Source organism: Rhinolophus ferrumequinum, chromosome 7, assembly GCF_004115265.2.
Source record: "Rhinolophus ferrumequinum isolate MPI-CBG mRhiFer1 chromosome 7, mRhiFer1_v1.p, whole genome shotgun sequence".
In the NCBI taxonomy this organism is placed as follows: Eukaryota; Metazoa; Chordata; class Mammalia; order Chiroptera; family Rhinolophidae; genus Rhinolophus; species Rhinolophus ferrumequinum.
The window spans coordinates 77,497,635-77,521,955 of NC_046290.1; the positions used below are offsets into that span (position 1 = coordinate 77,497,635).

The 24,321-nt window shown below is 38.1% G+C and overlaps 1 protein-coding gene across 2 annotated transcripts in view; it reads left to right on the forward strand.

Moving 5' to 3' along the window:
- Positions 1–24,321, forward strand: part of KCNN2 (potassium calcium-activated channel subfamily N member 2) — a 375,548-nt gene that overhangs the window by 249,182 nt on the left and 102,045 nt on the right. The window contains exon 7 of one of the 2 annotated variants that reach the window (XM_033111136.1): positions 21,211–21,629. The exons of the other annotated variant lie outside the window; for it this stretch is intronic. Coding sequence (XP_032967027.1) covers positions 21,211–21,629 — 419 coding nt within the window. The remainder of the gene's footprint in view (positions 1–21,210; positions 21,630–24,321) is intronic. 2 annotated transcript variants of the gene reach the window in all.

The following is a 24,321-nucleotide window of genomic DNA, read 5'->3' on the forward strand; positions in this document are numbered from 1 at the left end:
AATTCCCTTCTTTTAGCCACATCTTAAGTAATAATATACATGAAATTATAGATTGTAGTATAATTGCATGTTTTCTAATACACAATAAATTAAAGCTGTAAATAAACAGTGTTCAGCCTAGAATCATCTCAGAGGAACACATAAAGCCCCTTATGGGACTCTCTGCCATGGTTTTTACTCTTGTCATTTTTAAAGTGTATGACTGTAGTCTCCCTGCTTCCAGTTTGACAACTCTTCCCTCCCCCCACTTCTTTCTGGTGATCCATCCTCCCTACTGCTATAGGAAGTGTGCCCCAAACATACATCTAATCCTGTCACCTCGATTCTGAAGTGATTCTATGGCCCTCTGTTGTTGTGAGGGTGACCTTCTTTAATGTAGGTGTTTCATAACACAGCTCTCATGACCTGACCCCTCTCTCCCTGTCAGCCCCTCTTATCCCCCCGCTATGCCACTACTCCTCCAGTAATACTGAATTACTTGCAGTTCCCAAAGGATATCACACTGTTCCATGCTTCTGTGCCTGGAATACCTTTCCTTCTTTGCTGAAATCTAGCTGGCGCATGAAAATTCAACTCAAAAATCACCCCTGCCAGGCAGCCTTCCCTGCCCAACCCCCTCACTCAGTTTGACTTAGTCACCCTCCTTCTTTTTCTGGCCACCTCTGCAGTTTAACATAGTGATAAAGAGCCCTGCCATGAAATCGAATCTGATTCAAGCCCAAATTTTCCTCACTTCTTACCCATGACTTCTGACAGCCTATTCACAGCTCTGAGCTTCAGTTTTCCATCTGTAAAATGGGACGAGTAGGACCTATCATATGAGGTCACTGTGAGGATGATGCTGAGATTATGTGTTTAGCCCAGTGCTCAGCACCCAGTAATCACACCAATGGTGGCACTATTATTATCTTTATTGTATTTGACGGTATTGTCATCAGGTTATCTGTGATCCTCAATTCCTCATATGTAACTGGGGATAAGGCATCATGGGGTTTTGTGAGGACTGCATGACGAGTTTAGGGGTCAGTCAGGGTGACGGAGAATGGAGATGTACCTGGTACAACATGTGGCCTTTGGGGTTCATTAATGACGACCATTAACACAACAGTATGTCTCAGGCTCTGAGTCCCACCTCAGTTGTCAGCCTCCGGAGGGCAGGTATCATTCTGATTCTGCTGTACGTTCCCAGAGCTGAGCAGTGCATTGAACAGCCTTGAAGGAGATGCATCTAGGGCTCGTACATCTCACTGCCGTTTCTATGACAGCCAACTGGAGTTGTCATCTAAACGGTCCCTGTGTCTTCAACTGTGAAATGGGGACAGCCATTGCTACTTCTGCGTCTCAGTTCACTGAAGGATAATGGACCATGTGTGTAAAATAACCTGTCGTAGAGGGATGATATGGCAGTCTAATACTAACAATAGTTTAGTTAATGTGCCTTATCTTACCATAAGCTCTTTCTACTCTATTGTATTTTTCTACCATAACTTCTGTATCACTAAAGAAATGTAGCTTTCACTATTTGTAATTCAGCGTGACTGTGAATTATTAAAACTAGATATTAAAATGAGTGAAAGTATAGTTAGTATCATAAAGTATAGTAAAGTATCATTGGTTGAAGTTGTGCATTTGTTTTGATTCTTCATAGCTCTATCAAAAGCGACAAATTTTGTGGATGTGGCTAAAAGAAATGTGACAATGCATCTCTCCAGATGCAACAGTGCTGTGCTAATGAAGCACTGATCGTTTTAGGAGGGGCTTGTGAAGCAAGAAGCTCTGACAGGTGATAGGTTAGCATCCAGTACTTCTGTTTGATGGCAGGGCCCCCTCTTTGGGCCTCCCTCCCATTTCCTGCAAGATGATCGGACGCGTCTCCCACTATGATTGTTTTCTTCTACTTGATCCTTACAAAAGGCGCTTTGACTTTTTCGGCTAATCTCGAACACCACCTTCTCCATGAAGCCTCCTCGTCTGATTTTTTTCAGACACTCACTCTCTTCCTGTTCTGATTAACGTGTGTACTTTTTACCATTCTGTGTAATTGAGTGTTTAAGCCTCCTGGCTTTGTTTTCTGTGAGTGTGCTCTACCTTCTCAAGCACACTTCCATATCTTTTTGCCCCCAAGCTGCCTCACAAACTGCATCATCGTATGCTGCCATCCATCTGTCTTGTGGGACTAAACCAGGGAAGGGGCAGGAGCTGTTCCTATCTCCTGTCCATGTTTTCTTCCTGACAGTGCCAGGACAGTGCTAGGCCATGGGCTGAGTGGGGGACCTATCTGTTGATTGTACAGATTCCTCTTTAACCTGAAGACTATGATCATGTTCATAGATCTGGAGAGTTGTACTTGGAAGAGAGTGACAAATTATCATCTGAGCCATGAGGTTACTGTTCTCTCATGTATATAACTTTTCCCATATTTTAATCATGGTTCAGAAATAGGCTTTGAAAATTATTGCACAGTGGGTAGCAACTTAGAAGGCCATGGCATATGTTTGCTCTTTGTTTTACTTTATTAATAATCTGCAGTGCAGTCCTTGCCTCTTTCATGGCTGTTAAAGTGGGTTTTGTAGCATTTCAGTTTGTCTTAAGAGGTGACCAACTCTGGCATCCATAATCTCTCCAAGTTGGCTGTCACCCCTATTCCTTTCTATAATATATAGCCATTCTGGAGTTTAGTAAACAATTTGTACAAACAATTTATTGTGTATCATGCATATTCACCAGCCTGAACGCAAGTTATAATGGCTTGATATATATGTATCTACATGAGATTATTGCCACCTTTGGGGAAAATAGTAAAATTCTAGTCTTATGTTTATTCACGTGTTAGCATTTATGTTCTCTGTGTCCATGTGATTACATGAGGAGACTCAAGTAACTCTGCTTTGAGGCACTTGACATAAATGTCTCTTTCTCTGGATATGAGAGACAAATAAAGAAAGCCAACAGAGAAAAGCTACCTGGGAGAGAATTTCTGTCCCTCCCAGGAGTCAGTCATTCTCTTGTCCAATGAGGGACTTTCATTCTCTTTATCCATTTGTGCAGCTTTCTGTCATAAACCAATGGATGGATGTCACCTGCTCTCATAATGCTGGTCGTATGTCCGTCCCTGGGAGTCAGCCAGTCCCAGGATTAGCAGCTTGCTTCTCTTCAACCCATGTGATTGGGCCTGTTCATGTTCAGAGTTTCTCTGTGGACTGTTTGTGTTTAATGTCACGTCCCTGGCTTAAAAATTGTTTGAGTGAACTTTTTGTGAATGTGTGAACCTTCTTGAGTGTAGCAAATGAAATTAATAGGAACAAATGAGTATTTTAAAATAGCATTTTCCAGTTTGCCTGGGTGTTAAACTATAATAAACAACCTGTGACCATTGGTGGAAGAACTGTTTAGTTAGGTTTCATGCAATTTTCAGAAGGGTTTGGATAGGTTTTTCTTAGACTATGTCTCCTGTTCCTCCAGGAATTTGAGCCTCCAGGCTATAGTCTGTATGTGTTGACCCTGTATTTTCTTATCACTCTTCCACTCATACAGTATTTAGTGATTATCTCAAAAATTAGATGTAGTGACAAAGGTAATGATGACATGAAAATGAAATTCCTTAAGGAATATGCTAAAAGATTGACTGCCTGGGGATAAAAAGTCTTAGAAGAGAAGGTGAGGCAAAGGGGAAATATTGAAAGACTTAATAAGCATCACTTAATACTTTTTAGTGGATATGGGATAGGAACACAAAAACACCAACATGACTAATACGCAAAGTTGTTAAGCAATATAAAAGAGAAGTCAGGGTTCGTTAGCTACATGCTGTATTCTTTGGAAACGTAAAATAATATGTATCAAAATAACCAGTATGTGTCATGTACATATGGTGAACAGGCAATGTACTAAGTATATGTATAAACATTGTTTTATTTAATCTGCATTATAATTCTTATTCAGCTAGTAAATAGCAAAACTGAGAATCACATTCAGATCTATGACCTCAAAGATTCTTTTCTTTTCCCCACATGGCCCTTACTGTTAGGTGTGATTTTATCTGGAATATATGAGAAAATTATCATTTTCCGTATCGATTATCACCATAAAGTAACCATTTCTTGAAAACTTATGACTTTCAAACATTTGGTTTACTTTAATATAGATGAGGGAGGTAGTTTCCTCTGAATTTTACGTTATGTTACCTTCGGTTCACCACAGTTGATTCAAGGAAGCTTGGTAGAACAATCTTTATCCATAATTAAATGTCTATAAATTATGTCTTATTTAGCCATTTACAAATCTGTCTCTAGGGGTTCAGAAAGAGCCACAGTGATGGGATAGAAGCCAATAGTTTATTATCTATGAAAGTGTAATCAAGGATGGAAGAGGACACTGATGGCTGTAATAAACTCTGGGTGACATCTGAGTCTGTACCAAAACTCTGCTCCACGCTGGGATTCCCATGTTAACCCCTTCATTCCGGTCTGACAACTTTTGCTTTCACTTGTATCCGTAGTGTAGCTGCATACTGAACCAAACAAAATGGCATGGTAGTTCAGGGCAAAATTTCTTACGAAGGAGACTTGTATTATTGTAGTTGGATATGGCAAATAGGTTTCCCCTCACACATCAACTCTTAGGAATTGATTGTAACTGGCTATTGCAAGCATTGAGAATGATTCTTTAGGCCACAGAAGGGCTGTACTGGCAAGGACATTGACTGATTCATCATATCTACCATGACTATAGAAGGAAGAAGTGAGTGGCTGCCTGTGTGACACATATTTGCCATCCCTTTTGTTAAGCTAACTGTATAATTTATGTTTACTACTGTGTGCAGATAAATTGTGAATCTTTGAGTAATGAAGTTACTCAATTTCAAAAAATCATCTTTTTATTATTATTATTATTATTTCCTTTTTTTAAAAAATTCTTCTACATGTGCAGATTTATCCCTGTGCTAGGAAGTTTGTTGTAATAAATATGGAATGAATTTGGTGTGGTCAAACACTCTACTCTGTAACATTAAAGGTATCCAGATACGTTGATACGTCCACATCTGCTATTGTTGAAACTGTTAGTCTAGCAGTCTTCTCTCTCTCCTGCCTGCCAACATGCCTGCATTTGCCTCCTTCCTTCATTTCCTTCCTTCCTCTTCTTTTTCACTTTCTTTCTTTCCTTCCCTCCCTTTTTCTATCTTTCCCTTTTTCCTTCCTCCGTAACATTGAACAGAAGTTAGACCCTGGACACTAAAATCTTAAATTTTTTCTTTTACTGTTTCATGTTTGAAATCTAAAAGTATCTATTTATCTTGATGTGTAACTGACATCATCCATGAGACTAGCCTTCGATGCATGTAGCGAATACCATGGAAGAAAAGCCAGATTCCTCTTTGGGACCCGTAAGTTTCTTTGTGATCTAATCTTAGCCCCTATCAGTCTCAATACTCATTAACAGCCTCCTCCCTGACCTCTGTGTACAAACACACACACACACACACACACTCACACACACACACTCACACACACACTCACACACTCCGTTGGAACCATCCTAAACCTGTTGGAGGGCCCAAGCTGTGCCGTTCTCTCGGCTCTCTGTATGTTCTGCACCTTTCCCCTGGAATATGTACTGCTTTCATCCATCTGCCTTTGGACCCTGTTCAGCTTTGCCCTCTCTAGCAGACTTTTCCTGACCCCACGGACTGACCTAGCTGTCCTCCTCCTCTATTAGCTTCTTGTAAAAATCCTAGTACTAACATAAGCTTATCAGAAGTCCTGATGATGAGGCACATGGGTCATATTCCTTCAGCCCATTCTATGTGCCAGGGACTGTACTAAGCGCCATGCTTGGATGATCTTGTAATCCTACAATAACTCAGTGAAGCAAGTATTTTTATCTTATTGAGGAACACGAAGTATGGAAAAGTTAAGTGGCATGCACAAGATCACAATGCTTGAGTGTGGTGGAGCCTTTTCAGTAGAATTTCAACCGTCGATTTGCACAGAATTTTCTCATCTGCATTGTGAGTTCCTTGACATCACGACTGTTTCACGGATTATGTGTCTCCAGCAGAGGCTTGCCAATAGTAGAGGCTCAAAACATTTGGTCCATTACATTTGATGGAAATCTTATTTATAATAGACTATCCAGGCTTTCTTTCACCTCTCCAAATTTTAGAGTGTAGCAACATAGAGTTAACTGGTTTTCTTTCTTTTTTCCCCTCAGATTTTTTGTGTATTCTCTACCAATTGAACAACCATGTATCCTCAGTATCACTTTTTGGCAGTAACCTTAGTTTTGAATTTAATATAGTGAAAAGAAATATGGGACTTTAAAATGTCTGCCATCTCAAAGGCTGAGTGAAATGTTTTTCCAAATCTCTGTGTCACTAACGAAAACACCTACGGAATAGGAAAAAGGACAGGTAATGCTCTGTATAAGGTAAAGGACTAGTTGACTAAAAATACAGGTAATACATTTCCTTCTGCCTCTTAGAATTCTTTTGCCCTGGGTAGGTTTCACTCGTGATGTACCACTGATTTGTCTACAAGGTTGGTGTTTCTTTTTTTGATAATGAACCTTCCTTAAGAAGTGTGTGGAGTTTTACTTTCTACCTGCCCCTTTTTAAATATTTTTATTTTTTTATTTTTCAATTACAGTTGACGTACAATAGTATATTAGTTTCAGGTGTACAGCGTAGTGATTTGACATTTATATAACTTACAAAGTGATCACCATGATAAGTCTAGTCCCCACCTGACACCATACATAGTTATTACAATATTATTGACTATATTCCCTATGCTGTACTTTTCCCCTGTGACTATTTTTATAACTGACAATTTGTACTTCTTAATCCCTTTCACCTTTTTCACCCAGTTCGCCAAACCCCTGCCCACTCCAATCTGGCACATTAACAGACATTTTTTTCTACCTTCCTTATTTTCTACAGCCTACCTGTAGGATGCAACAGTTTTATGTTAGGCCAGTTGGCAATCATGGAATATTTCCTGGATATGTGTCATTTCCCATCGCATTAGAGTAGAAAAATGTACCTAACCTAGGTTCCAGAGAAAATCAAACTTGATTGTGGCCCCTCTGTTATTCCTTCTTCAATGGAACAGTGAGAAATAATATTTGTCTCATTTGAATTCAAAGAACAAATTGATAAGCTTTATTAAAAGTCACCAATACCAGCTTTGACTGACTGGTCTTATCACATGGCTGTTCAGAGCTAGTCCTCATGATTCAGATTTCATTACGGTTATTCAGGCATGACCAGTTGTAACAGACTTGCCACGTAATGTCTATCTTGTCATGTTGTTCCTAAAATCAGAAAAGTACTATTAATATAACAACACATGGCAGCCATGAAATAGTAAAGTAGAATATTTTAAACAGGAAGATTTTAGAATTAAACACTAAGCAACGAATTAGTGCATTTTTGCTTATCCTTGCCTGTCTAAACATGTTTCATAATGCTCTATTTTAACTAACTTTGAGGACTTAGCTTAGAAAAATAAAAAATTCGTCCTTGTGGTTTGTAGGTACTTAGACCAGGCTGTTGTGTCACATGCTTCTGTAATATGTTCCCAGTTGCCAAGACTCTAAGCAGCTGAACTTAAGGAGTCATTCTGGTGACTTTCTTCTTTCACAGTGTCTTCACTGGGTTCAGCTTCAGCAGAGACTGTTTGTTGTCCATGAGAAAGAAAAGAAGGCCCCCCGTGCAGCATTGCGAGGGAGACTCTGAGACTCGATTCCCTGACATTTCAGAGTGTTTGTTCCCACAGGCTCTCCAGCTTTTTGCCCATGAACAGGAGACGTTGTTCCTTTCCCCTCCAGATTTTATTTATCACAGGTGAAAAAGAACATCACAGCCAAAATTGAAATGGTCTTCATTTTCTTCCAAGTCTCATTTTCCGCTTTCTGTCCGTACAGGCAACTGCCATTCTAAAATGTATGTGTGTTCTTCCAGTCCCTGCTTTTATATGTTCACAAATATAAATGCATTTATCAACAATCTATAGTATTTGCAATTCTTTAAACTTCATTAAATAGATGCTCTGCTGTATCTATTATTTTACAACTTGCTTTTTTTCACTCAACATTAAATTTGGGCTGTACAGGCTAGTTCATTTACATTAATTATAGCAACCGTGCTATTTGTACCTATCGCTTACATTGTATTTTCAGTTCATTGTGATTTTTCACTGCTTTCTATCTTTTTTCTTCCTTTATGTTGGGAGATTTTTAAAAATACACTTTTTTTTTTTTCTCTAACAGCTTAGCTGTTGTACAAGTCTTTCCCATTTTTTAGGGGTTACTCTTAAATTTTTAGCAAATATATATATTTAATGGTGTCTGAAGTTTATCAGAATTTCTATATTCTTCCAAACATTATAACAACCCATAGAGGCCTTCATTTAATGTTCCTTCCGCCCTCCATCTATATTATTGATGTCCATTATTTTATTTATATTTGTACCTTGTTTTTCCAACCTCATCCGAGTTAGTCATTATGATGATGTTGATAATTATAATTATTTAGAGTCAATTTTTACTTAGACTTATAAGTAGGATTATTTGTTCCTTTGCTCCTCCAGCTCCTTCATTCTGGGTTCTGTTTCCTTCTAGCTTGTAGCATGTTCTTAAAGGGCCACTTCCACTCTTCGTCTTTGTGTCTGGAAATGTCTTGTACCTTTTTCCCCGTGAAAGATATTGTACCTGTATATGGACCTCGAGGGTGACCCTTAGAACTTTGAAGATTATAATCCATTATTCTACATCAATTTTTATTTTAACAATCTAGATAGAAATATTTCTAGAATTTAGACATAGGCATAATGATTCTATATACAACTGCCTTCCAGAAAAGGATCAGTTAAATCTCATAAAGCCTTTGTGAAAGTCAGCGTCATTACTTGGAACATGAAATTTTGCATTGTGTTTTATAATACAGTGATGTCCTTTCGTGATTGAGGTGTATAAGATTGTTTGTTCTTTCATTAAATTAGTTTTAAGATTGTTAGGGTTTTTTCAGACCTATGTCTGCGTGTGTGTGTGTGTGTGTGTGTGTGTGTCCTCTGTTCCTGTACTAGGAAGTACAACTGATTTACTAAATGTAATAATTCTCTTCCTTCGATCTGCTGTTCCCTTCCTCATTGTAAATTCTTTTGTTTCTCTTTTGCTGAATGCTAGGGTCCTAGATAACCAAACTTGTCAGTAATATATGGGTTTATTTTATGTTGTTGCTATCATTGTCTCTGTTTTCTTCCTAAAATTGTTTCATAACTGGCTAAGTACGTGATGAGCAGCAGAAAACTTATTATAGACACAGGTTCTGAAGCTGGATTGCTTGGGTTCATATCTTAAACGCATACTTCAGTACCATATAACCCTCGCTCCTTCCTTAACCCCTGAGCCTCAGTTTCCTCATTCCTGCAATAGGGATAGAAATAGTATCTACCTTCTGGACTGATTTTGTGTTTTATATGAAATCATGCACATAACAGGTTAGAGCAGTGGCTGGCCGTATTAACATGTGGTGAGTTAAGCACACTTGAAAACAGCTTTCAAGTTTCATCTCAAGTACTGTATGTAATTTGAGATTCTTTATGACCAAAACTTAAAGAACAGTATTCAGGATGAAGACTAACTTGGAGAGAGCCTCAACTAGGAAGTAGTCTATCTCTGTTACCACAGGGCACTGAATGTAATGTGCAAGTTTATTTATTTGCTTCTTCCAGAGAAACAGGAGGTCCAAGGAACAACTGTCATCTAAGATCATCAGGAAATAAAGATGTGACATTTTAGAAATCATAATGTAAATTAGTGGGAAGCAGTTATTTTCTTTATAAATATTTGATTTGTATCCAACTTTTTAGTTCAGCCTGATGCCCCTATCAAGTGATATGAATGCTAGGAGACCTGAACTTTAGCTTCAGGTTTTTCAGTATCTCACAATGACTGAATTCTTTCAATTGGTTCTGCTTTAATCGGACTGTTATAAGGGCAAATGAGATAATAAATGTGAACGGGCTTTTAGGTAGCTTTTTAAATGCTTAAAACAACTAAGGTGATGATAATACAGTTTAGCCACGTAGCACTAATTACTCTAATACTTCAAATGAAAATATACAGCTTTTATCATTTCAGATGAAAGTTTTGGCATCAGCCAAACTGGCACATATTCAATTATTTCATGGCTTTAGGACTTACCACATTTATTTTATGATTTATTCCCTATTAACTCCCCCAAATTCTTTGAGGATGCTTACCAAAATTTGTAGACAGTTAATATCAGCATGTCAGTGAAAAATTAGTAAAAAACTGACCATGGAGGAATTTTTATTCCAGTTTCTCATTTCCTCTAGTCTTGATTTTCCTCCTTCCTAGTAGCTACAATCAGTGATGTCAGTGTCTGTGTCCATCTCTTTCTACTCCTCCAGTTAGTTAAGAGTACATTCATTGGAGGCCAACCATTGACACAGGACCGAAATGAATTATTATGAAAACAGCTAATGTTTAGTGAGCCCTAGCACATTCAGTTGTCTTTCAGTCCTGTGAGAGAGATACTCTACTCAAACCAGTTTGACAAAGGACGAAACTGAAAGGTTAAGTAAATTCTTTGTGGTCCTAGAACTAATCCGTGGTGGAACGTCAGAGTGGAATCTACAACTGCCTGAGTGGAGATTCGAGAGCACAGGCTCCTAAGCCATGCACTGTAGTGCTTCTGTGATCTCACTTCCAATGAGAGAAACCGAAGCAGAAAAATAGTTATCCTGTCTTTCTGGAGAAGTCCAAAAGTAATTTTCAGAGATACTTTACTTAAATTTCAAGGCAATGTGAGAATAATTACCTGATAATCCATCAACCTGTATAAAATGCCTGAGTGGGACTGCAGAAGGTGGGGGCCCATTTGTGAGAAGCCATGTGCAAAGAAGTTAAGATTCTCAATAAGGTTAAAGATGAGCAGGGCAGGGATTTATAATAACCTTACCTATCACTGGACCCCAGTAGACAATCCTAGGATTTGGGTTTCCAGACAAAGCTCTTGCCTAAGTCAGATGAAGAGAACTTCAGAAACTCAGAGTTTTTAGCAAATAATTAGAATTCTTTCAAAAATAGGTACAGTTGAAGTTTCTAGACCTCTTCTTAATGCTGACTTAGCTCTAATTTATCTTTCCTTACCAATTTCCCTTCCTCCTCTTCCATGACTAATTTTCCCATTTCTATATCACAAGTTAATATTTAATTCATGTACTTGCTCCTCCTGAGGCTCCATGAAATAGTATTACTTATTCATGGGGTCATTTTTACTAGGGTCAATAGAGTGGGTTATTGCCTCATAATAATCATACAGGGTTGACATTATTTTAATTTTTTTTTGCAGATGACAAACTGACAGTTACTGAGATTAAGTATCTTGCCCAAAACCACTTAGCTAGTAAATGGTCAAGCCAGAAATTAAATCCAAGCTTCTCTGACTCCAAAATGTGTGTGTTTCCTCTGAGTCACACTACATGATATTCTGAGCAGGTGGTTGATATTTAAAAGAGAAGAGCAGAACCACCCATCCAGAAATAACTCTACCACTCAATAGTTATTGTGCTTTCAATTCCTATATTTGAGATGCATCCCTTTTGGATTGTTGGCTATTCTTTCCATGAAGTATTTAAGTTAATTATTTTTTTGTCTTTTGTAGACCTTACACAGAATGTTAATGTATATTAAATTAAATATAGGCGTACTTTTAGCTGCTCAAATAACAGAAAACCCAAACAACGGGGACTTAAACCAATAGGGTAAGTGGGTTGCCAGCATAGTGCCTTAAGATACCAGGGCTGGTGTTGCTGTGATTCTTTTGGCCTTTTTCTCTTGGTCACAGGATAACTTCCGCAGACTCAGACATAGCCTCGGGTTAGGGTTGGAGGAAGAGAAGAAAGAGGGCGATGCTAGCCAGATGTCATTTTTATCCAAAAAAGCAAAGACATTCTGATAAGTCCTCCAGCAACCTTTTGCTCACGATTTCCAGCCCGAACTACATCACATGGCTTCACATACCTACAAAACAGTCTGGGAAAATGGATATTTTATAACAGAGATGGGCAGGAGAGACAAGGGATAGGAATGGCATTGGTTTAGGCAGTTAATGGTGTTGTCTACAACATATGATATGTGTTCGTCATTACAACTACTTTTAGAGACAGCACATAACATCTCCATTTTACAGGTGATAGAAACAACTTTTAAATGACCTCCCAAGGTCATATAACAAGTTGGAATATCTGGATTTTGAGCCTTGTTTATTTGGCATTCCAGACAAGTTCTTTCCTCTACACTCTTCACCCATGGAGGAGTTGGCAATTCAGTGATTAATAATTTACTGCGTTAGTTTTGAAATCCTCCTCCTTGGATGCAGAAAGCTCTCAGGGCAGCATGAGTGCACAGGGCTGCTGGGACGGGCAGGAGGCTCCAAAAGCAAAGAAAGTTTACAGGATGGGTGGTGAGGGGATAACAAACATTAGCTGTGCTTGTAGCCTCTCAGTTTTGCCCAGGACTGAGCCGTGAATATGAATCTGAATGAAGCTTTTCTGTTTTTTTCCTCCAATAAATAGTTCTGGGTTGGTGGTCTTGGAGGCAATCTTAGTAAGACCCTTGAAAAGTCTTCTCTCTTCCCCTGTTTGTCCTTGGACCTGTCTGTGTCAGGTACTCATGATCTGACTTCTTTGTTGATTGAGTCTTGGCGATGCCTTAATTAAGAAAAATTTCATTATTTGGCTTGCCTCTTTAGTGGCTTTTTCACTCTGTTTTATCCAAAAGTTGATTTCCAAGGAAGAGGTCTCTTTTTTTGGATAAACACATTTCTGTGCATTTTCTTTTGGAAGATCTCCCAAATCCTAGAACTGACCTCGGAAGGTCATAGTCCTGAGTTATAGAGAGAGTCCAGGCACCACTGTGGAAGGGCAGGGTAGGCACCACTTGCCACTCCGTGTAGAGCCTGCCCTGGCCCCGCCTCTGTATTTCCGCAGCATCCTCTTCATTCCTCTGTGCTGGCAATTTCCACAGGCACTGTAATCATTCATTTATATTTCTCTTCCTCATCAAACACAGAGAGGTGTTTTTGTTTTGTTTTTTAATCTTTGTTTCCATGGAACCTTACAAATAGAAACATCCAATAGCTAAATGAAAAGAAACAAAAAGTTTGGTTTTATTGAGCATTTGGTTTAAAGGTTAACCAAGAAATGTTATTCATTTTTGTTCATTGTGTTGAAAACAGTTATGTAATGTAATGGTTCAAGGTTTTGCCTTAGGAAGCAGAATATTTTAGATATAAATTGTATTCAATGTGTTGGGTTCTGTAGGTTGTCTTTTGTGACTATCAATTATTACTTTCTAGTTTTGCAATTTTGTACATGTCGACTGTTAGGATGCATGCGAAGATCTAATGACCTCATTCATTCTCATTTGTTTTCCTTCCTCTTTTTGAACAATCATATCCCCTTATTTTTATTACCAATTAACTTATATTTATTTATTCATACAGTTCCCAAATTAAAAAGCATTAAAGATTAAATGATTAAAAGTCTGCCATCCATTTCTGATCCCCAGCCACTCAGTTCGCCTCCCCTAAGCAACTTATTAATTTCTAGACTATTCTTCAGGTATTTTATACACATGCAAATACAAATATATGTTCTCCCCCTTAGCAAAACTACACAACTAGTGGTATATAGTTTTTTTAATTTATCTTGTGACTTACCAGACCACTTTATTTAATAGTACATAACAGTAGTGCTCATCTTTTTTTTTTTTTAATGGTCATTTTGTGGCTGTCCTAATTTGTTTAACCCCTTTCCCTATTAGTTGATACTTAGATTTTTTTCTAGTCTTCTGTTAATATACAAGCAATGTTGTAACAAATGATCACATAGGTTCACTATCACATGTGTAAATATACCGACAGGACAGATTTCATGTAAGGAAATGGAACGGCATGGTCAAAGAGGCTGTGCATTTGTAACCTACCAAATTGCCCTCCTCCGGGGTTGTACTGGTTTACACTCCTACCTACAATGTATGAGAGTAGCTGTATCCCCATACTTTCACTCATATAGTATGTTATGAAACTTTTAGTTCTTTTTTAATGTGACAGGTCAAAAAATGGTATCTGATTTCCCTCTTATGATTAGGTTGGGCATCTTTTTTTTTTCTTTTTAGGTTTAAGAACCATTCGTAAATCGTTTTCTGTGACCTGTATCATTTTTCTGACAGACTGCTCATCCCTTTCTTAAGGATTTGTCGGAACTTTTATATATTGGGGAAATTAGTACTCTGTGTTAAGGGCTGTGAACATTTTCTCCATGGTTTGGTATTTGTCTTTTCATTGTCTTTACTATAGTTTTGCCCAGGTGCAGAACACAAAAGTGTAATGTAGTCAGATGTATCAATGTTTTCTTCTAAGGCCCTGGTGGTTTTGTCAGAGTTAAAAAGACTTCCTTTTTGTGAGCTTACAAAATAATTCTTACATGACTTCTAGAATTTTTCTTGATATATTTGGTATGAGATATCGGTTGAACTTTATATTTCTCCAGATGGCTACTTAGTTGTCTTCAAATTATTTTTTAATAAACTGTATTTCCCTCAGTGATTGGATTGTCTAACTTTATAATACCATCATATTGGGTCTATTTTGGACTTTCTGCTCGGTAGCATTGGCTTTTCAATTATTTTATGTGCCAGTACCACATGGTTTTAGTTATTAATTTGTTTAATAATCTGTTGAGGCTGCTTCTCCATTATTACTCTCGCTTTTTGTAGTTTTCCTGGATAGTCTACCTATACTTACTTTTTAAACAAATGCATGACTAAAATTATTTTATTCAGTGTGTATTTTTTAAGCACCACCTTTGTATGCTGAACCCTGGATTTTTTACTAGAAAGGAAATGCAGGATGTTTAAGACACTGTCCTAGATCAGACCACAGAGCTTATATCCTCATTGAGGAGGAAAAGCACATGAAGAGTCAACTGGGGCTTCTCCAGCTGAGCCCTTCTGAGCCCCTGATTTTCTAGAGCTGGCTGAGCAGAGATCTGCACGCTAGCAGGTGACCTGATCATGTGGTCGGCCTCTCCCACTAAACTCCAGATCCTCTTTCTGCGATGATTCTCACTGCCCCATTCATCTTGGACAATCAGCTTGAAGTGTATTATCTTTTGGGTATGGGAGCAAATATAAAATAGTTGCACTGGAAAGTTCAAGTTGTGGTGGGATGTATTCTGAGGGTATATTCTGTGTTATGTCTGCAAGTTACTTTAGTCCTTTGGCAAAGACCATTAACCACAGCTCTAGAATTAAAAAAGATTAAACAAACTTTTATGCTTTCGCCCTAAAATCTTTCTTCTCCTATCATCATCAAAATGAAAAATGACAATACAGATGTATTCATATCTGTCGTTCTGATTACTCTACCTCACCCCTACAAGTGAGCTTAAAACAGGTCATATATAGTAATCATGTGGAATATAATGGGAATATTTTTGCAATAACATTTTAATACTTGGAATCCGTTTTGAATAACTGTGATGTTTAAAATGTTTTCATTTTCTGTATAGAATATCGAGTGCCTAACATATCTCTAAATCTGTTAAATATTATTTTGCCGTTTGAATTGGCAGTCCTCACCCTTGACTCCTAGGACAACGCGTTCTTTACTTCCTGCTTCACAGACTGGTTTGACCTTCTAGCCACCCTCCACATTTGGGGTTCCTCAAGACTTGGCCTTGTGTCCTGTCCTTTTTCTCTTCACTTTCTCTAATTTTGTTTTGGATCTCATAAAGCTACCTAAATAGTGCTGCCTTCCAATTTATATCAATAGTCCAGACTTCTCCTTTGAGTCCAATATGCTGCCTCCTACTTGGCATCTATACTCAGGTGACAGTGGCCAAAATGGAACCTTTTCTTCCTCCTCCCCCCACTGCCTCATTGTACTCAGGAAATGTCATGACCATCCATTGTGTTTTTCAGAATAGAAGCTCAGCCATCTATTATTTTTCTTCTCTTTCTTTTATCGTCCCCACATTCAGCCTTTCAGCAAGTTCTACAAAGATCGCCAAACTGTATCTCTAGTGTATCCACTTTCTCCATTTCGATGGCAACACTCACCTCCCTGGTCCAGGTCATGGGGATACAAACTACAACCAATCAGATGCAATAGAACTTTCTAATTTATATCCTCCCTTGTGTACTCTGGGTTTCCCCACTCAAGTAAGGATGAGCTCTGTAAGCTATAACTCAGATGATGTAATTCCTCTGCCTAATACCCTTCAGTGGGTTCCCACTTTACTTGAAATAAAATCCAGTCTTGATACCAAGGCCAACAAGGTCCAGCAAGTCTGGTTCCTATTTGTCTCTTCAAACTCATCTCCTCTCACCCTGCCCCTTAATCATTAAGTTGCAAGCTCTCTGGTGTTCTTTCATTTCCTTAAGCAAGTGAAATAAAGCCCATGGCCTTTACCTGTGTTCTTTCCTCTGCCTAGAATGTTCTTCTCCTGCCTGGCTCTTTATATGACTGGCTCTTCTCTTTATCCAGGTCTCACTTTCAATGATACTTCTCCAGATGTCTTCCCTGATGCCCACAGCAATGTCACCTCTATTTTTGTTGTTCTCTATTTCATATTTTGTTTGTTTCCTTCATCGCAGTGTCCACAGACTTAATTACTTTATTAAACTGCTTTAAGTCTGCTTTCTTGACTTTGTCTGTCTATCCTGGTGAAAGTGTCATGGGGCAGACCTTCCATCTACTGTAAATCCTATTATATGGCAAGTATATAGCACAGTGCCCAGCACATAGTGAGGATTCCGTACACTGGATATCTAGTAAACAAACAATCAACAAAGGAATAAGCAACTATTAAGAGTGGGGATTATGTGCACAGTAGAAGAAAATATTTCTTCCTTAACTTTAGCAGTGAAATACGTACTCTGGTAAAACAAGATCAAAAGTAAAATTATTTTAGGCATTGATTAAATCTCTGATAGTATAAAATAGCTATGTAATAGAAAATTCTTCACGGGATGTACTGAAGAAGAATGTTATCTGGACTTCTTATGGAATTGCAAAATTCGGCTGCTGCAATGACTTAGCATTTAGTAGGATGTATTCTCTACAAATTTGAAAAATGTCATAGATTTATTTTACTTGTATTATGCTTTAGTACAAGATACTCTCATCTTCCATGAGCATATTTAATTAACATTAGGACCCATCCACTGATTAGGATAGTCAATATTAAATGAAAAATAACAAGGCAGTTCATTTACCAAACGTTTATTATTCTCTACTTGGTAGACACGGTTCCTATCCTCAAGGAGCCTCACAGACAAGTAGGGGAGACAGACTTACCAAGAAACCTTATTGTCCTCTGTGGCAGCAACATACAGGAATCATGGTGGAACAAAGGAGAGAGTTTTCAGATTTGTCTGGAGTTTTCAGATAGTATTGTAAAGGAGGTGACTGTGGAATTGGTTTTAAAGGGATAGGAATTTGCTAAGCTGAAAGCCTTTGCAGTCCATAGGACCAAATGTAAAGACAGAAGCATGGTGAAGGTGGTATGTTCCAGAATCTGCAAGTGGAGCATGTAATGGGAGTAACAGGCAAGGAGGTTGAAGAAATAGGCACAACAAGATTGTGGAAGCCTTTGAATGGTTTTCATCTTGATAGCAATGGGATTATATAATTTACGTTTGAAAAAGGTCATTGGAGGATGGAGCATAGCTTCCAGTTAGAGGAATCTGGTAGTGGAGATAGAAGGTATGGAAGAGACCACCCAGGAAATTACAGAGTGAAAGAACAGTCTGAGATGGACCTCAGGGGAACAGGAGCACTTAATTGGTCCGGGTGGAGGGGGAGAAAAGGTAGTTTTCTGAGGAAACTGAGATGGATCCTTTAGAGTGGCAGCAGGTGAAAACAGCAAAACGTCACACAAGCCAAGAGAAGAAACCTTTTCTGAGGAAGGAAGGAATGATTAATGTCAGATCATATAAGATAAAAATTAAGATGAAAGGAGTGGATTTCGTAATTAAGGTATCTGGAAAGACCTTAACAAGAGTAGTGTTGATGGGATGATGGGGGCAAAAGCCACATCAGCGTGTTGGGGGATGAAAGAGAAGCCAGGAAATGACCACCACCTGAAGCAGACTCAGAGCCAGCGGGGGTTCTTGTTTGTGTCCCTTCATTTTTAGTGACTAGCAGGGATTTGAACACACTTGTATACTCTGCTGGAAGGGAAGGAGGACAGAAACTAGTCTCTCATTGCAGGAGAATTAGATTATGGTGTAACATTGCTTTAGACAGGTGAAGCAAAAAAGAAGAGAGATAGGGAGAAAAAGGTGAGATGTAATTTGTGGCTGAAGTATGAATAGAGAGTATTTCTGATGTTGGAGAGAAAGTGTGCTGAGAGAGGAGAACAAAGACGGCCTTTAAGAAGAAAGATGTTCAGAGCAGATTCTATGGAGGACGGGGGAACAATCACAGGTGATGAGAGAGTTCAGCTAAGCTTGAAGGCATGGGTGTATGGTGGGCCCAGTCCACCTGCAACAGCCTGGACATCGGGTCTCAGATTGGAGGTACCTGGAAGGCCATTCAGAGGGTTAAAGGGGAGGCTGCAGAGAATGCTGGTTGGATAATGGTTGAAGTGATGGGAATGACTAGAGAGAACCAGCTTAACTAAGGAAGTGAGTGGAGGAGACAATGAAAAGGGGCCTGAAAAGAGAGAGTAGAGTGAGGTCAGAAAAGCAAGCGCACTCTCAGAGATGGAAGGAGGGCCAGTCCTGGAAAGATAGGAAAATATCTGTAAGCAGTATATCAGACTTATACATTTAAATTGGCATTTCTTTACCAGTTACCTGGGAAGGTACTTATTCTGCATTTATGCTGCTGTTGCCCAGCATAGGGTGGGGAAAGCCTGTCTTGGAATTGTGTTCAGAATCGGCAGCACAGCTTTTGATTACCGAGAGTCTTGGTGAGTCTTAGTCCTTTGGGGAGGGGATATGATTTTTTGCCACGTCATTTCAGAGCAAACTTTGGTGACGACAGTAGACAATCAAGCTGGGTAATACCATTTTCACTAGACATTGAAATATGGACTTAAATAACATACTGTTAGACTTGTAACTGGCCCGGAGAGCAGTTTCTTTCAACAACAGTGGTGACAGCATCTTTGGACCATATAGATAAGCCTTTCAAAGTCACTAGTTTGAGGGACATATTCTTTTGGATATAAATCTCTTAAGAGACTTGGGGTCACAAACCTTTAGAGTTATATAGTACCCAGTAAATACTCATTGATAGAAAGTTTAGAAGGTTTCTGCCATTTTATCTATACAACTTTTTGTATTTCTTTATTATTGAAATCTTTTATGCTAATGAGAATATTTTTTATAGCCAGCTTGGCCTGCTTTATTTATGACTATTTTTTTACTGGAAATGGGAAAAATATATTTTGTGTTGCCTAAGAGTATTACCGTGTTTCCCTGAAAATAAGACCTAGCCAGACAGTCAACTCTAATGCGTCTTTTTGGAGCAAAAATTAATATAAGGCACAATATAATATAATATAATATAATAATAACATAACATAATATAATATAAAAATTACATTATTATTTTATATTAAATTTTGCTCCAAAAGACGCAATAGAGCTGATTGTCTAACTAGGTCTTCCTTTCGGGGAAACACAGTAGCATTAGTCAAACCCTTTCAAGTCCCTAGATGAAAAGTTGCGATAAAGGCATACCTAAAGCAATTGTGTTTCTATAACTTAATTTGTTAATATTTTGATATGTTTATGAGAGATTCTACTGGTTCTCCATCTCCTTGTACCAGAAGGAAGTGGTATGAACTGTAGAATAATTCACCTAGAATAGGAATTTGTAACCGTGTAAAATGGTGGGGAAATTACTCTCCTGACTCTAGAAGAGCAGAGTGCATAGAATCCAACCAGAATGAAAACTGGAAACCTTCTCTGCCAACCGTTTTTACGATTCAATTACCTGAGAATGCTCGGTTCTCGTTCGGGTTGCTTTCATCTCATGCTTTCTATTTCAGTTGGCTACTTCCCCAAAGCAAAGAATATGTCGTTTTTCTTAGTGGGGGAGCTCTCTTGGCATTCTGGACAGACAGGTCTTCCTTGTGTGTGGGATTCCCAGACTTGCAGCATGGTTGGCACCCTTGGCTTCCTGGCTCTAAATGCCAGTAGCCCCCACAAGTCATTGTAGCAGTCAGAAATGTCACCACACATTTCCAAATGCCTCTGGTTGTTTATGGCCTGCCAGAGTGCAGTGGACTTGTTTACTGAAAAGCCAGGGAAGACAGGAAACATTCTTTTCTGTCCCTTTTACTTTCTTTCTCTCTCTTTTCCTCTCTCCCTGTCTCCCTCTCTCCCTCCTATCTATCTATCTATCTACCTGCCTGCCTATCATCTATCTATCAAATCCATCCATGTATCTGTCTCCTTTTTCTTTTCTTTTTTTTTTTTCATTGTGGTGTGAGGAATGCCAGAAGTAGGAAAAAGGAATTTTTATTAAAGGGAAAGATTGAAACCAAATTAATAATCCAAGGGAAGGCTAAGGGAGAACAGAAGAAAAGAGATAGAAAATAGAGCAGTAGAGGGGAAGCTGGAAGAATTGTTTCTGTCACATTCATCTGTGGTCTCTTGTGATTTTTCTCTCTGAAGCCACGAGTAGGATTTCCTATAGGAACCCTCAAGTGTAGTTGCGTTATAGGGTATAACTGATTGCAGAGGCATCATAAATAGATGTCACTGAAACATAGTTAGAATTGTGTAAGGGTTTAGATCCAGACCCTTAAGAGGAGAGCTACTTGTCATAAGGCAAGTCCATCTGACTTCATCTGAGGGTGGTGCTTTACTGATAGGCCCATTTTACAATGATGTTACTTACATGCTTATTCAGGAGCATGGACTAGAAAATAATTTCAGCTCCTGTGTAGCAAGATTTTAATTTTAGCGTTTACAAAATGAAGTTCTCCTTCTGTGCCAATACCATTTTCTAAAAATAGCGTACCTGGCTAGCACTTAAAAGTTATAACCTCTAGCTTGCCATGATTGCTAAAAGTCATCTGTTGTATATTTTTTTAAATCTGCGCTAACACTTGTGGACCATTCATGCCATACTGAAGCTGATTTTCTACTTTATTTTTTCAGTTGTTCATGGTGGACAATGGAGCAGATGACTGGAGAATAGCCATGACTTATGAGCGTATTTTCTTCATCTGCTTGGAAATACTGGTGTGTGCTATTCATCCCATACCTGGGAATTATACGTTCACATGGACGGCCCGGCTTGCCTTCTCCTATGCCCCATCCACAACCACCGCTGATGTGGATATTATTTTATCTATACCAATGTTCTTAAGACTCTATCTGATTGCCAGAGTCATGCTTTTACATAGCAAACTTTTCACTGATGCCTCCTCTAGAAGCATTGGAGCACTTAATAAGATAAACTTCAATACGCGTTTTGTTATGAAGACTTTAATGACTATATGCCCAGGAACTGTACTCTTGGTTTTTAGTATCTCATTATGGATAATTGCCGCATGGACTGTCCGAGCTTGTGAAAGGTAAGTTTGTTTCTTTTCCTGAGAACGTAATTTGCCATATGGTGTCCTTGAAAGTGGGAGAAGGAACACATTTTAGACTAGAGGCATGTAGTGACTCACTCTTGAAAATTCAGGCTTTTCCCATGGGCTTCTTTTAAATGAGTGTTACAAGACATTTCTTAAGATTTCTACATATAGCAATGCCTTGATGATTATGTATTTTTCTAACTTGATCAGTTTTCAATAGAGGGCTGCCTTTATAATTTGTCAATATGTATAGACCTGCAAACTCTATGGATAGAGAGTTCTATCAGAAATGTTTGTTCAGTGGTAATACTGAATCATTTTGGAGCCCCATTGGTTATAGTGTTGATTGTTGAGACAGAAGTCTAGAGGAAAAGTGGTGATGCAAGATGTCTGACCTTTAGGAAATGTCTCCAAGTGGTTTGTTGATTGTAGTTCCTATTTATAATAGTGTTCACCTGATTACTAATAAGTATAATATTCTGTTTTACTGAACTCTCAGAAGTTAGTAAAAAGGGGCATTATGTATTTGTTTTATTGTCTAAAGAACTCTGGTGGTCTAGAGCTAGACACACAATCTCAGAATTCAGGAGCTGCTCAGTGAGCCTGAATAAATCAGTTAAGTGTCAGTGACGTTAACCTTGCCATTTAACAAACAAACAAAAATAGATTTGTTATATAAATGGAAGGAACATTATCATAATGCAGGGGGGGGGATCTAATGTGACCTTGGTTAAGAAAAGTCAAGTGGAAATTAGCAATAAAAGGATAGGAGGAACAACTTAGAAGTTTATAGAACTGTTAAATATTAGGATGTTGGTCTTTGCGGTAACTAGATTTTTTTTATTTAGTTTTTGAAAATCCAAGTTTATATGTATATAGAGTTTACTAAGGAAAAATCTCTACATGAGAATTGTTGCAAAAATAGCAAACCTGCAATACCCTTCCTCCATTTTGACTTTCCAGAAGCAATCTCTTTAAATTCTTTTAGCTATTTCTTTGTTAATTACTTTCCACATTTCTAAATGATATTGCTTATATTGCTACATCTAGATTTTTCATCTAGATTTTTATGGAAGTTGGGGTTTTTGTTCTCTTTCACTTACGTGTACCCACCCTTTTCATGACTCTACCCCCCCAAAAAAGTAATTTCCATCTTCCCAGTAAAATATATAAACACCAATAATCTATATCCCATGTTTATATTATTATGACTATGTGAACTGCATTTGTCGAACTATATAATATGTTATAATCCTTTTGCTTTTCCTCCAGATCTTTTTATTTTCTTATTTGCTTAGTTTTCTTATTTTTTCATTCAGTTTTCTGTATACTTATCACTAAATAATCTCTAAATTCTCCCACGTGTGTAAATATCCTGATACTATATTGAGCAATGTATCAATTTCACCTTAATGAAATGATTCTTGGGACTTTTTAACCTGCCTCGCCATCATCTTGGGGATTTCCTTTGACTTTTTTTTGTATATTGAGAACACTTTTCCTTGAACCCTGTTTCTCTCTCTCTCTCTCTCTCTCTCTCTCTCTCTCTCTCTCTCTCTCTCTCTCTTTTCATTTATTCATTTTGGCAAAATCCATCTTCCAGTAGCTAGTTAAAGATATATTTTTTGAGACCTTTATTGCAAGTCTTTATTCTTCTCTCATGCTTAATAGATAATTGGACTGGATATAAAACTCTAGATTGGAAATCATTTTCCCTCATAATATTGAAGATCATTTTCTCTGGCATCCAGAATATAGCAATCATATGTTGTTCTCGTTTTTGATCCCTTCTTTCCTGGAATCTTTTAGGATCAATGCTTTAAAATTGCACAAGGATGTATCTTGGTGTGAATCTATTTTAATCCATTGTACTGGGGATTTAGTGGGCCTGTTCAATCTTGGAATTAATAATGTCCTTCAGTTCTTGGAAATTTCCTTCAGTTATTTTAATGATTTTTGTTCTTGTTTTTTTGTTGTGTGGATATTGGCCCTTCTGTTTAGTTCGTTGATTCTCTTATTTTCTTTCTGCATTGTTTTCCATCTCTGTTTTTGCTCTGTGTATGGGAGATAACCTCGATTTTATCTTTCAAACTTTCTATTGGGATTTTATTTCTTCTTTACTATTTTCCACTGTTTGCTTTTTGACCTCCGAATGCCAATTGTTTAAAATCACATCATGCTTTTGTTTCACAGATATAGTGTTTTATTTCTCTGGAGATGTTAATGATAATTTTTTTCTCCTTGTATACTTCTTGTTTCCCCAAAGATCCATTTTTTTCCTGTTTGTTTTAACTTCTGTTTTAGAAGCTTTTCTTAAGTGTTTAGGTAACCTTGACTATCTGCTCATACTTACAAGTGAGGTACTAAACAGTTGATTGGGTGCTTTCTGTACAAATCTAGAACTTGTCAACTGTGGGCTTAACTAAAAGGTGATTTGGGTGGGAGGTACTGATATTTCTATCTTTACATATTTTCTGTTTTCTCTGAACAATCTGGCCCATCGGAAGCCTTTTTGCTGTCCTGCCATGATGGTAGAAACCTTGTGACAGCATTCTGGTAATTGAAAGGGCAAAGAAGAGGTCTTACCAGTTAATATGTGAACATTTGTTCATTTTCCTAGTTGCAGTACAGTAGGCCTGCTCTCTGTAGTCATCCCACAGACCTTGTGTTTTAACCCCTCCAGACA